Source organism: Triturus cristatus, chromosome 8 (genome assembly GCF_964204655.1).
Source record: "Triturus cristatus chromosome 8, aTriCri1.1, whole genome shotgun sequence".
In the NCBI taxonomy this organism is placed as follows: Eukaryota; Metazoa; Chordata; class Amphibia; order Caudata; family Salamandridae; genus Triturus; species Triturus cristatus.
Window position 1 is genome coordinate 429,435,579 of NC_140591.1, and position 14,522 is coordinate 429,450,100.

The 14,522-nt window shown below is 45.0% G+C and overlaps 1 protein-coding gene across 1 annotated transcript in view; it reads left to right on the forward strand.

Annotated features, from left to right (window-relative positions):
* Nucleotides 1–14,522, forward strand: part of COG3 (component of oligomeric golgi complex 3) — a 343,588-nt gene that overhangs the window by 148,407 nt on the left and 180,659 nt on the right. Inside the window, exon 11 of the mRNA XM_085621830.1 lies at nucleotides 10,747–10,838. Within this exon, the coding sequence (XP_085477956.1) occupies nucleotides 10,747–10,838 (92 nt within the window). The remainder of the gene's footprint in view (nucleotides 1–10,746; nucleotides 10,839–14,522) is intronic.

Consider the following 14,522-nt stretch of genomic DNA (forward strand, 5'->3'; position numbering starts at 1 on the left):
TTTGGCACACTGGTACATCGAGCGGACCTTGTCTGTTCAGTGTTGCGACCTGTCGGGCCAGATCAAGCTGTACTGCATGTATCTCCGTGAGCCCCAAATCCACCGCCTTCACCTGGTTTGCTAATTTGTTGTGGTCTGCCCTCAGCAGTCCCAGCACCACAGACACTCCACTGATTTCCTGTTGCAGTGTGGTTTTGGTATCTGCGATTGCCATCAACATCTTGCCAAATTGTGTTTGCATTGGGGGTGGCATAGTGTCCGATCCATCACCTTCCCCTCCATCATCATCAGCGGTTCAGAGGCACTGATCTGCATGCCTGTCTGTATGCCTGTCTGTCAAGATCTTGGCTTCCCCATGTCCTCCCTCCTGGTTATAGCATGCAGTAGTACCATGTTGGGTGGGCGAAAGCGTTCAGGGTCTCAGGGTATACCTATCTGGAAATAAAAGGGTATGTTCGTATTAATTGTGTGTGCATTCCTTTTATCGGTCCATAACTCAGATTTTAGGCAGGCGGGTCACAGGTGATCCATGATGCGCAGGAGAGGCAGGCGGCTAGTTCATGCCAGTTAGGCCCAAATCATGATGGTGTGTTGAGTGCGGGCACTTCGCCGGTGTGTGACAGGGTGATCCGTCCCCAGGAGGCCCATGATTCCACAGTGTCAGAAAGTTCCATCTTTCTTGCATGGTATGCCCCCACGTTTTGCTGAATTGCTGATGTATTTTGACTGAGTGTGCCTTGGGCTCCTGCCAATCAGTTGCCCAGGGCCTGTGTTGCTTCCCTAAAAACTGCATGAAGCCTAAACCCAATTGGCATCTCTGGCCACATGTCAGCCCCTGATAAATGGTACCCTAGGTACCCAGGGCCCTGTGACCAGAGAAGACCCCTAAGGGCTGCAGCACTTATTGTGCCACCCTTAGAGGCCCTGTACCCTGACACATACACACTGCCTTTGCAGGCTGAGTGTCTTGGTGCAGAACAAAACAGAGAGTAGACATGGCACACAAAGCAGGTAACAAACCCCTGGTGCCAACCAGGAACCGTGACTCCTGCATACTCTGCACCCACAAAGCCCGGTCTGTGCCTGAGTGGACAAAGACCCCGAGGACGTCCCCCCGGCGACTGCGACCCAGAATCCAGCACCCAAGGACCCACCTCGATGCTCCTGACAATGCATGCAGCCTCAGAACCAGGGACCCCTCAAACCGCGACCAGCAGAGGGTAAGATTTCCCGACGCTAAAAGACACCCCTACACCCGGTGCCGTTTGGCCCCCTGTGCCCAGCTCCTGGTTGCCTACCTAACCTACATCTTTCCAACTTACCTCTCGAAGTGGTGGTCGCACCTGAAGAATCTTCGTCCCCGAACTTGCAGCCTTTGTTTGTCTTGTAGCTTCTCCATTGAAATCCATTGAGTGCCCAACGGCTCAAAAGCACCCTGCACCCAGCCGCCCGAGTGCCCCTGGGAGTGCAACATCTATCCTAATCTACTTCCCCATTTGCCCTGAGTAAGTGACCAAGAGCCCAGCTCCTACAGCCGCGTGGCCTGCCTGCTAGCAGCCACCAACCAAAGGCCTCCTGCCCGCCATAGGCTAACATTGGGCCTAACTCTCTCTGCACCCGGCTGCCCCTGTGCCGCTGAGGGTGTAACAACTTTACCTACCTGACCCTGGGAGACCCCTGAGTCTATGCCCAGAACCTTAACTCTGCCAGTCGAGTACTTACCTGAAAGCCGATAACTCACTTTTTTTTCCATAGGGTAACATTGACTGGTTTCACTTGGAAATTCTTCGAAGTGTCGAGTTTTGAAACTTTAAAATATTCACTAAAAATCAGCCGATCAACGAAAACAAAATTACTCACTTCTTATCAGGAGAGATCCCAGTGCTGAATCTTGGTGCCCAGCACTGACCCTGAAAAGTGATTACAACCGTACTTACCGATAACTTGATTTTCCTCCATAGGATAACATTTCCTGGTTTTTGCCAAAAATTGCGATTACTTAAATTGCGATTGCATTTAAGGAATCCCAAATTGAGATTCCTTAAATGCAATGCATTCAAGTATAAAAATTAGCGATTTCGCTATTAGGTGGAGCAAATTACCATGAAGTTGAACTTCATGGTAATTTGCAAAAACTTTGTAAAATGCACTTTTGTGCTTTTTTCAAAGTTTCATGTTGCGCACACACATGCCCTTAGAGCATGTGTGTGTGCAACATATGTGCACAGATCAATTTCAGGGGTGCAATAGGGTGTCATTTTGACACCCTTGAAATTGCATGAGCAATTTGCGAGTACCTACTGGTACTCGCAAATTGCTCATGCAATCTCCAATTCATTCCTATGGGCCTGGAGGCCCATAGGAATGAATGGGACGGCATTCCTTAATTGCGACTCGCAATATGCGAGTCGCAATTAAGGAATGTGTAGGAATCGCTATTTTTATAGCTATTCCTACATGCATAGGCTTTTGCAATTCCTTAATTGCGATTCCTTAATAATCGCAATTAAGGAATCGCAAAAGTCTTCGTTGATACATGTGCCTGTTAGTTGATTTCTTAGATAACTATTGTTTACATTCAAACACCTTTTAATCGCTGGTCAAAGAATGGTCCACTTTTATCAGTGCATTGCAGGGTTAGAGCTATCAAACTAGAAAAGATAAGTGTGAGAAACAATTAACACACAGATCTCTGTAGTAAGTGCATTAACCTACAGGTCTATTTTTGTGCCTAGAATCTGTTGTTAGTATGTATCATACGCATTCCCCATATGCATTCCCTATTGAGCTGTCTTATTGGGATTGGAATTTGTGTGCTGCAGGATACGCAGACATTTCTGAATAAGGTGCATTCACTCACCACAGTTTTCTGAGTGGGCTAACAACAGGGTCGTATTGGGATCACAATTAGGCACTCCTTAAAAAAAGTAGCCTAATTTCCCGGATCGTACCATGTTAAAGAACCATAGATGTTTCAGCACCCAGGCGAATGTGCTGCATAGCTAAAGGCATATAAGGTCCCAAAGGCGAGACCGATGACATTACAAATGCTTGTTTTTATTAGCCGCAATTGGCCTGTGCGTGCGTTTTTTTAAAAACACAGCACACAATTGGTCCAAGGCGGGTAATTGTCCCGCCTTGTTTGTTCCATAGCCTAGGGAGTGAGCATTAATGCCATCTGTTTCCAATTATCGCGTTGGCGTTAATTGGAAACAGATGGTGCTCGCGTTTTTGTTTCTTGTTTTTTCCCCTTTCAGAGGAATTAAGGCCAGGCTTGTTAGTTATCTAAAGAGTTCTTACAAAGTCACTCAGCTTGCAGTAAGGATTCCTGCCTACTACTGACACATCGCGCCTACCCTCTACCGCAGTTCCCCTTCCTCTCGCTGCTGAGATTGACAGCACAAGGGTCTTAAAGCGCCTCAGTACGGACACATTAAGGGAGTTCTCACAGCTCGCCTCTCTCTTCTAGGCTGCGCTGTGTGATGCAGTCGGTGCACTGAGGCATTACCATTCTGGTGAGATTGGTCAAAGGATTCGCACTTATCAGCTAAACCTGCAAGTTTACACCTTCAAAAGCTGAAGGCTCATTCAGTATTTCCTCATTTTTCATTGTAAATTAAACAAATAGCATTATTTATTAAATTAGCACCTAGTATTAACTGCACCTAGTATTAACTGCCCCAAAGGAAATGCACTTTAAAAGTGCAAAACAAATATGCTCTGTTTTACCTACATTCACCTCAAGTGCTTACGTAAGCCACTCTATCGACTGGGAGCCAGGCAGCCTTTGAAATCTGTACCAGTTGCTGTATCCCCAGCCCGTTCATCATCCCATCTCCACAGCCTCCAGGCACTTTTTAACGCCACCTCAACCACTTACCCACCTCAACTTATTTTCATTTTTTAATTGATACGCAATTGTTTTATTTATAACCGTGAATGTTACATGCTTTTTAATTTACAGACCTTTTCTTCAATTTAATGTTTTAAATCACATTGTATTACTATTATTAATTACCCCTAACCAAGCCCTAAATGTAACGCGTACGGCGATCGCTGTTTTTAATTTAGTTCAATGCATGTCATCAATTTAAATCGAATACATGATTCCTCTGAATGCATGCAATAACCGTCTTCTTCCTAATGTACGTACGCAGTGTCGACGCCGGTACATACCCGCATGAGGACAGAGCTGAGAGCACAGGATACATCATTATGTCATGGGCGGAAGTCCCGGTGGAGGCAGGGCGCTGTGAGCTCCAGACCCCCCGCCACCCATCTTTCTGGTCAAAGGCTAATTGCTGGCTTCAGTTTTAAATACACATTACGCACGTTCGCCTCTATAGTGTGAAAGCGGGATTCTCTTCTGCCAATGTGCCTTGTAAAAACATGTGATTTGATGTCGCTTTTAGAAAACACTGGCTTGAGCACACACTATGTTAACTGCAAGCACAAGCTGATATGGTCTGGGACTACCGAATTTCCCCCTCCCCCTGCGCGTAAACCACATTTCTAATGAGGAACAAGAGAAGGTAAATACTTTTTGGAGGCGGGGGTCGTACAACCCCCGGCCGTATTTATTAAAATATAAAAACAAAATTAAAAATTTTGAAATAAACAATATTTACACAATTATACGCAGAAACATAACACGACATTTGATTACAATTCATATGCACAGATATCAGATGGCTAACCTTAAACTATCTCTAATACATAGTTTTTCTATCCGAATCTAACATCTGGACATAATCATACATTAATTACTGCGTATCCTATTTGAGCCTACGGCAAGGTCGCTAACCGGTGTCAGATCCTTATCAATTAGCCACGCCAAACAAATAGTTAGCTGCCTACCAGGGGCTGCGTCCGGATGCCTGAGAGCGCGGGACCAAGAGACCACGTCCCGTGCTCCCCGGCCTTTTATCCTAGTACTGGGGGCAGGCCAGTTCTAACTGGCCTGTCCCCTGCCGCCCCCTTGACCCGGAAGCACCTTAATTGCCTCCGGGCCAAGGGTTCCCCGCCGCCACCCAATCCCAGCCGCGACGCGCCCACCGCGTCACTCTGACGCGGTGGACGCGCTGGGCCGGGCGAACAGGCGAGGGGGGGGCGGTGCCCCGCCATATCTGCGGCGGGCCGATACCGGCACCCGCCTTTCTCAGATGCACACGTAAAAAGCTAACGGGACCGGATTCGACATAACCTGTAATCCGCATGTTTGTCAACACGTCACCTTCTGTCAAGTGCTCGAGGTGTTCAAATCATTATTTAAAGCGGACACTTGCGCAGTGCTGCAAGCAATCAAGTGCACACTTCATTAAAAAATAATTATCCGCTATCTGTTCGTACTCCACTAAAACACCATATTGTGCTGCAGGAACAGGCGCAGGGGAGCAGGGCCACAGCAATGACATGTATACATTTTGAGTCCAGGGCTGCCTCTTTTTAATGACCTCAAACAGGGGTTGGCTCTGCTGCCTCAGAATGGGAGCATGTTATGTATGCGTTTTGGGGGACTTTAACGCAGTCAAAATATTTTGATCAAAGGAGTTAATGGCATTATCACAGAGAATAAAACAATATTTCGTTTTTATGGCATTTACAGAAGATTGCCTTGACTGGGGTCTGAGTCCAGCTCGCCTGTATCTCTGGACAGGATAAGCTTAGATTAAGATAGGGCTACCAAGTTTTCCTGCTGTGTCACTGAAAAGCACTACAGGCTATCCCGGCATAGCTAATAGGTCTCGCTTTTGGGACCTTATAAGTATTTAGTTATGCAGCACAATATCCTTGGTGCAACAACATCAACTGTTGCATGGCTAAACACTTATACGGTCCCAAAGGCGAGACCTTTTGGCTATGTCAATGCTTGTTTCACATTGCGCCCCTATTGAGGCCGGCTCCGGAGACAAGAACCCATTCTGTGGCTAAATAGACTTCGAAGATGCGCCAGCCAGGCGGAAAAGGGGGTCTCCATAGAAACCCCCAACCACACCCCTCTCTGCTCACACCACACAACCTCGATTTACACCGCCTCAGTGGGCCCAGGAGCGACCATTCCGCCATGCCCCATGCCACTGCAGGCCCGGGGCCGTACCAGGCACCCGTTGTCTCGCGGGAACGTGAGCCCAGCGTCATATTAACTCAAATAAAATTAAAGGAGCTGTGGCACAGGGCGACTGTGGGCTACAGACCACAGGCGCGGGGGTACAGGTGCATGGGAGAGGTTGAGATTTGGGGTGGGGTTCAAAGGCATAGGGTATGAAAGGGGGGGTGGGGCAGTTAAAGGCCGAGGAGGCAGGCTCTCGAAGAGTGAAGTCCCCCAGAGTTGCAACCTCTGACAGCAGGAGTGCATAATGTACCGTGGTAAAGGCACTGACAGCATAGGTGCATAATTTATAGCGCGTGGCTACAGGCAGCAGAAGTGCATAATGTATAGCGGGTGGCTACAGGCGCTGGCAGCAGAAGTGCATAATGCAACAGGACTTCACACTGCACAGGAGGCTGCAGAAACTGATGCTTTAGCAATGCTGAAGGCTCCGACATTGTAGAAGGGCACACAACACGCAATGCTGGCTATCACAGGCGGAAAAGTGCATACTGTCCTCTGTGGAGTAGTACACATTACACAGGGGTTACGAATTGCCCGGGGAACTCCAGAATTACAGCAGTCTTGGTGCACTTGGCACTGGAAGGTTGCCGCTCTGCCAGGTGGGGTGCAAGGGCTGCAGGCCCCGATCGCATAGTGCACGCTTTACATATGGATGCAGGCACTGGTACCAGGCCTGTTAAGGGATTGCATGCTGTGGTTGCAATCTCTGACTGCAGGAGATTGCACTCTACATAGAGGCTACAGTGTTCGACTCTAAGGGAGTGCAAGCGATGGTTTCAGTCCCTTGCGACAGGGGATGCACTCTGCACAGAGGCCACAGCCTTCCATTGTAAGGGAGTGCACGCGGTAGTTGCAGTCTCTGACTGCAGGGGGTGCACTCTGCACAGAGGCCGCAGCCTTCGACTGTAACGGAGTGCACTGTGCACACGATGGTTGCAGTCTCTGACTGCTGGGGTGCACTTCGCACAGAGGCAGCAATCTCCGACTGTAAGGCAGTTCACACTGTAATTGCAGATTCTGACTGCAGGGGGTGCACTCTGCACAGAGGCCGCAATCTCCGACTGTAAGGGAGCGCACACTGTAGTAGCAGATTCTGACTGCAGGGGGTGCACTCTGCACAGAGGCCGCGATCTCCGACTGTAAGGGAGTTCACACTGTAATTGCAGATTCTGACTGCAGGGGGTGCACTCTGCACAGAGGCCGCAATCTCCGACTGTAAGGGAGCGCACACTGTAGTAGCAGATTCTGACTGCAGGGGGTGCACTCTGCACAGAGGCCGCAATCTCCGACTGTAAGGGAGTGCACACTGTAGTTGCAGATTCTGACTTGAGGGGCTGCACGGAGGCTGTAGTGTTAAACTGTAGGAGGAAATCTATGGCACCTGAGGTGCGAGCACCCTCTGTGACAGGAGGGCAACACGGGGCCAAGGGGATCCTTAACCCCTTCAGCGCGGCGGGAATTCCCCCGCGGTGCTGAAGGGTTCGAGCGCGGGCGGGGCCATGACGGAACGGTTCCGTCATGAGCACAGCGCAACCGATGCTCATGACGGAACCGTTCCGTCATGGGCATGGAAGGGGTTAAACCCTGGCAGCGGAGTGCAAACCACACTGCGGCCCGATGCATCTATACAAACTCTGCTAGTTGTGAAAGGCATATCCGTGGCCCTACTAGTTCAAAAGGCCCTTCCTTCATTGTAGGCATCCTGGCGGCCGGTGTGCTGATAGCTCATATAGGAGGTAAAGGTGGAACCTACCCCCACCCACCCTGCTTCATGTCATTTGGGTGACCCCTCATCCGAAGGAAACTGACATTTAGGGCAATTCCAGGCCATCCTCAAACGGGATTGGCGAGCCTTACCTGTTTATTGGCCCCACAATGCCTAATATATGCAGCAGGTCTCAGGTGTGTAAAGGGCCCCTTCCTCATTTCATCCCAATCTTCCCACTGTTTGACTTTGCAATGTTGAGGATTCTCGGTCACAGAAAAATGTACATTTTTGTACAGAAAGTGCAGCCTGGGCTTGATTTTTAATAAGATATTGCCCAGGGTTATTTTCTTCCATGGCCCGCACAAAAAGCAGGGAATGCGGTCGAAATGCATTGCAAAATCCAAATTTTTTACTAATTTATGTATATCACGTGAGGATTTCTGAACGTCTTAAATAAAACTATGCAACAAAATGTGGTTTAACCGGGCACTGAGCGCATTTAAATAAAATGCCTAGGATTTATTTAAGGTCAACAAAATGTCGTTGGGGCACTAGTAAAACGCACTCTGCCTAAAAAATGCAGCATTTAACAAGGAATCCGGATACATAATGCCGACTCTATTATGTATGTGGGGTAGAGGATCAATGGTGAAGAATGATCGTTATTGAACATTTAAATAAGTATCCAGGATAGATCAAGCGCAGTGTGTGCTTTTTAAAAGGACAACTAGTACAGCTTCTGTGTATTTAAAAAGACATGCGCATAAATAAAGCAGAACCTGTCCCATTTAACGGTACATCGGTTAAATTGTTTTGAAAAATGTAGAAAGTGTTATTAAAAACAGACTTCTCTATACAGAGTGTAGATTTTGAGATATTTAGCAATTCCTACTGTTTGCTCACCCCATGCAAGACAAAAAGTAGTTCCCTGAATATGAGCAGTGCAATAATACAAGTCATCCAACCAAAATTTTGCTTAAGGTTCACAATGGGTCTTTCACAAAAATGTATAAAAGCTGTGTGGCAACTGGCAAGCAAAACCTAAAAAAGCAGTTCCCTTATGTGGAACTGTTCGGATATACCAGCAGTTCAATCGAAAGGAGGGTAAAAAAAAAAAGATGCCACTAGCAGATTGATAAACACAAGAATAGGAAGGAAAGCCATAGAACAAGATACAAGCAAGTGATACTGACAAGTAACTCAACCAATGGTAAGCAGTGGGTTGATCCAAAGCCCACTTTAAGTATTGGTATTGTTCACAATGAGTCGTCGCAACAGACTGCTAAAAGCTGCGTGCCAGCAAGAGCTAACAAGCATTTGCAATGCAATGGGTCTTGCATTTACGCGAGTTTAAGCTATTGGCATTGTAACTGACAATGCCTTTTATTTATGTTTTGGTTTTTAAAACATAAATAAAAGGCATTGTCTATTGGCATTGTAACTGACAATGCCTTTTATTTATCTTTTGGTTTTTAAAACATAAATAAAGGCATTGTCGTTTTCAATGCCTATAGCTTAAACTTGCATAAATGCGAGACCTATTGCATTGCAAATGCTTGTTAACATGTGTCAGTCTTTGACCACTTACGAGGCCAACAGATTCATACAAATTGAAAGAATGAGAGACAGCCTTCTTCCTCTCACAGTAGGCACACTTCTCATAAAGAAGGCGATTTTGAAGAATCATCCTGTCAGAAAACAGGAAGAACCACTTCACTTGACAATGTTGAAGGCGTCAAATGAAAGCAAAGAATTGCCCTCACTTTTTTTTGTCAAAAAGAGAGAGGGGTGAAACCTCACATGCACTTTGAAATCCAGCTCACAGGAGCCAGAAAAACAGAACTGGCTCTTTGAGACAACTGCCAGTACAGTGCATCATGGTTAGGGGAGAAAGGAAACTTATTTCACAGCTTTCAGTATATAAACCCATGTGGCTGCATTTTTTCCTTCTCATTATACATTTTCGCCCTTTCTTGCACATCAGATGCTTTAATGCAGGCTTGAAACTGTTTTGAGATCCGGAGTCTATTTCTAAGAAAACATTGAGCTTCTGATAAGGCAATTTCAGGGCACTGCTCTGACAACCTGTGTGTTAGTTTAATGGAAAAAACATCAATGAAAAAGAGCTCCGAATTTTACACGCAATGGGGAATGATTCCAGTGTTCATAATAAAGCATGACATGTATATTTCACCGTGCCACTGGATTCAAGCTATCCTGGCTGATGAGGGATGAAACCCTGAAATCGATCCTAGGATGCTTGTTTCTGGTCCAGGGAGGACTTGGCTTGGCAGTTCATGCTGGACTGTTCCCATGAGGCGCAGGGTCAAGACTGATTTGCATATGACCAGGTCTAAACTGGGGTGGCATGGTGACCAAAAGAATGATGGATTTAACCCAGATCTCTTGACTGGGGGTGAATGTTTTGATATGTTCTGCATTCCGTCCATCAATTGTGTGTCTTTTGCATGTATATTTGTAAAGCACACGTTCACCCAAGGATATCTTGGCGCTAAATAACAGATGTTTTATTGTTACTCAACTCAATGGTACTCATTTTATCGATCTCAGACTGATGAAAGGCTTAGTGTACCCCCCGGAGTTGAACCCGTGACCATAAGGTCGAACAACAGACCCCTACAGTGGAAGCATTAGTCCACTAAGCCACCAGACTCTGCTTTATGGCTTGAAGATTCTTACAATGCAGAACTACGACTATAAGTAACCTTTTCTTCATACATATCCATATGGTGTTTTTACAAAGTGCAAATTGTTTGACTTTTGCTGAAGGCAAGAGGCCATTATTGTAGCATTTAAATGATATACCAAAAACATGTTTATAAATTCAGAGATAAATGAATGCTTCCTGAGTTTCAGATGACTTGCATTATTAAATTAATTGCTGCCATTTGTCTGTTTTATACAGGTACGAAGTGGCTGTGCTTTTATGGTCCATGTGTGCCAGGATGAACACCAGCTTTACAATGAATTTTTCACCAAAGCGACTCCCAAATTAGAGTAGGTGATTAAAACGATTGTAACTACTGACTCATTAGGATAACCATTGCTTTTAGAAGTCTGGTCTCCTTTGACAAAGTGATCTGGGTTTTTGCTTCATTTTGGAAATCCTAAGTAGTTTTGGTGATAAATTTGTATCTCTGTGGTATGGTTTTATTTGTCTGCTTGTTATTAATGTACCAATTGAAAGATCAAACTTTCAGTATGAGAATGTATTTAAGCATTACTATTGCTAAGTACTCCTTGCTTCTCCTAGAGGAGATAATTAGTCTAATGCAGGTAAGTCTAAGTTTCATTGGAAGTGACTTCTGATTGCTGTAAAATAGCAACTGCGGACAAACTGGGCCCACCCCAGGAGCACAATCATAACAATGTCAGTCCAGGTTCTGCAGCAACCAAAAGAGATTCAAGTAACTTAAGGGAAATAAAGGTATCCAGTTAAAAATCCCTAATTTAGTAACAGTGGATTTTGGGGGTGAGCGTAAAGGGTTGCTTTATAAAAGAACAACATGCACTGTACCATGTTATGTTAACTGGTCTAGATTACAGTGATAACATTCAGCGAATGCAATTAGCTTTCAAATGAAGTCTAAGCAACTAAGCACCCTGGACAAAATATTACACTAACCCTAAACCTACAGAAATGTCAACAAAAACGTCAATGCAACCAAATATAATCCGTACTGAGTTCTACAAATTTGGGGATACTAATTAGCGCAATAGGGGATTTAGCAGTATATATTGAACATTCTATTAAATTCAGTAAATGTTAACAATCCAGAACAATTAAAGGAATGTGTCAGTATAGAAGATCATGCAACACATTTCTCAGCTTTTGAAGAATTATAGCTTCCCTCTGGTGTTACTCAACAAATCCAGACCTAGAAACCAAATCATCAAGTGAACTAGGCAATAATTTTGATGTTTGCAACATTTAAAAAATGTATTTACATTTTGGATCCGAAATTTATAAAGCAAGAGTTTAAGAGCTATTTTTTAACCGTGGATCTGTCATGAATTCACATCACCGTCATCAGGCCTGGAATCCTTGGAATACAATTTATCAGTAATTTTTAACAGCAGCATTAAAATAACATTTAAAGCTACAGCCCATTGACATTTTTTGAGTCAGTTATTTGCTAGGTGTCAGTTCCCACCCATGGAGGCCATCTCAGATTCATGTCGAGTGAGGGTGACCTTCATATAAGCACTCTTCACTTCTTATTTAATACATATACAAGTAAGAAAGAGTTTTTCTTCATTACAAGCTTTCTTTTCACAGCAGCTGTTTGCAGTATTTGTTACTTTAAGAAACAAATCCCGCCAGTTTGCTATCTAAATTTTTGGGAGCAGACCTATCCATTGGATGTATCTTTGTGCCTGTCTGTCTATATTGATAGCATGGCAAAGCATGTCTTTTTAAGTGCTGTTAGAAGAGAAAACAGAAGAGCAATTTGGAAGGGGAGTCCGTATGAGGTCTACATTCACATCACAATGTTTAAGATTGCAGCATATGGCAATACTGCTCCTCAAGAACTTGAAGGCTGATGTATTTTGTGAATAAAGACTCCTGTCTATGCTCCATTGAGGTTGAGATACAGAGTATCCAATTCCCCTCTTCAGTGACAGGTAGGTCACATTTGGGCTCACTTAATGCTTAAGTCACATTCAAAGGAAAGGGAAAAGAAAAAAGATAGTGAGGCAACTTAAACTGTGAGAAGGACCAAGAGAAGTTTTCTTGTGTTAAGTTTCACTAGTGTGTGAAGAGCCTCTACCTCTGTGTAAACCTTTAGAAGATGAACATACTGAAACGTTGGTATTATGAGATTTCTGATATTAACGTGTTCATGACCTTTGTTGTCCATGGTCCCTTCAGCATCTTCTTTTTCTTTTGTGAAGTACACTCCTCTAATATTGATCCCTTGATTGCACATAGCCAAGTAGTTGTGAAGCACTATCTTGGTCAAAGTTCTCTTCTTTCACATTGTTGATAATCTTTACTTTAATGAATGTCATTATTATGACAACAAAGAGATCTTTAGTGACCTCATTAAGGACCATCATGATTTCCTCGGTCAACCAACTCAACTTTGACCCCTGGCCAACCCCTAGGGATTCTGACCTCCATCCTTTTCCTCAATGTTAAGAACCTCTACCCTTCCTTTAGTGTCAAGTAGTAGCTAAGTCAATTGGCCATTTTGTTGATGAAGACCACTTAAACATTAGGACCAACTTTGTTGGGCAGCTTAGAAAACTCTTCCTTGTCAAGCCATCATTCTTCTGCAATCACTTTTTGATGAAGATACTGGCTATCAGACCAAATTTAGTTATTTGAGGAGTTATTGGAGGTCTGTGAGGTAGAACTTCAATTTCTAGAGATTTCAGACAACCTGAGTGCGCATCTGTCGTGATGTCACGAACAACACCCATGACTCTCAGGTGGCAGAGGAGGACTTACCATTGCCACCTTATGTCACCCCTCTCCTGTATTTGGAGCCCCCTGCTAACTTCGCTTCATTTTCAAAAACAGGAAATCCTCTCACGGATTCTGACCCCTTTAAGAAGGGGAATGTCGGCAAGGACGCAAGGGGAACACATGGACCAATCAGGGCGGCCGCAAGCTGTTCCATTGAATATCCCAGAAGCCCAGAGACTGAGGGGCGCGTTCGGGACACTTTCAGCTGTAGCTCATCAGGAAGATTCGTAGGAGACCAGCTTTCGTCAGAGAAATGCCACAGAGACAACCCGGGAGAACACACAGGAGGAGAACTACCTGGAGCAGGAGAAAGCCTCACACAGCCAGCAGAACCTGAGACGAGCCAGCTTTCCCAAAACCCACACGGAGACCAGCTGCAGGACGAAGTGTCCCACCGCGTTCCTGGAGGTGTGTGGCTGTCTCCGGTATGTGCCCGTATGCGGCACTTAGTCGGCAGGAGGGGGGGAATCAAGCCTCATAATGCTAATTGATAGAAGGCGATAAACCATAAAGAGTCACCTAGTGCTGTTCGAGAGTGAATTGTTTTTTCCTTTTCTGTATCACTGGTGATGGTATTTTACTAGGGGTGAAAGTCCTTCATCCCCTATCCGTAAAACAAGGAATTAGGTGTGAAGAAATCAACACTTAACTGAGCATTATTTTTTAATTTGAGGCGCAAGAGACACTGGCATTCCATCGAAGAGAGGATTCCCCAGAAATATCTACAAGAAGAAATGAAAAAGTCTATATTCCTCATAAACGCGGGAGAGCCCCCCAAGTATATCATTGAATAATAATAAATACAAGAAGAAAGCTTACTATCTGCCTCGGATGTCCCGCCCAAAACTTTACAGCATCCATTCCCTCTAAATAAGACTATGGAGGAATAAAAAGAGGCAGAGCCATTAAATAAAGAGGGAGTAGTCTGCTTTACTAAAGGTGTTTCACGTTTAGAACTGCTCCCTTCTATCAAACTGGAAGCTCTAGAATGGCTTAAACTAAAGATGCCAATAAAAGAGCTGCTTGAGTTTGCATCCTTGCCGGTGCCAGTAGAGGACATGCTGCAACTTTCACTAGTCAACTGGTACTGCTGCCAGTATTGTTGGGTTCCTTCACCCAGTCCATTAACTGAGTTCATTTTGAACTGGACAGGCAAAAGTGTGATTGAATCAAATTGCCAGTGGCATCTTCATCCTCCTTCGACCATT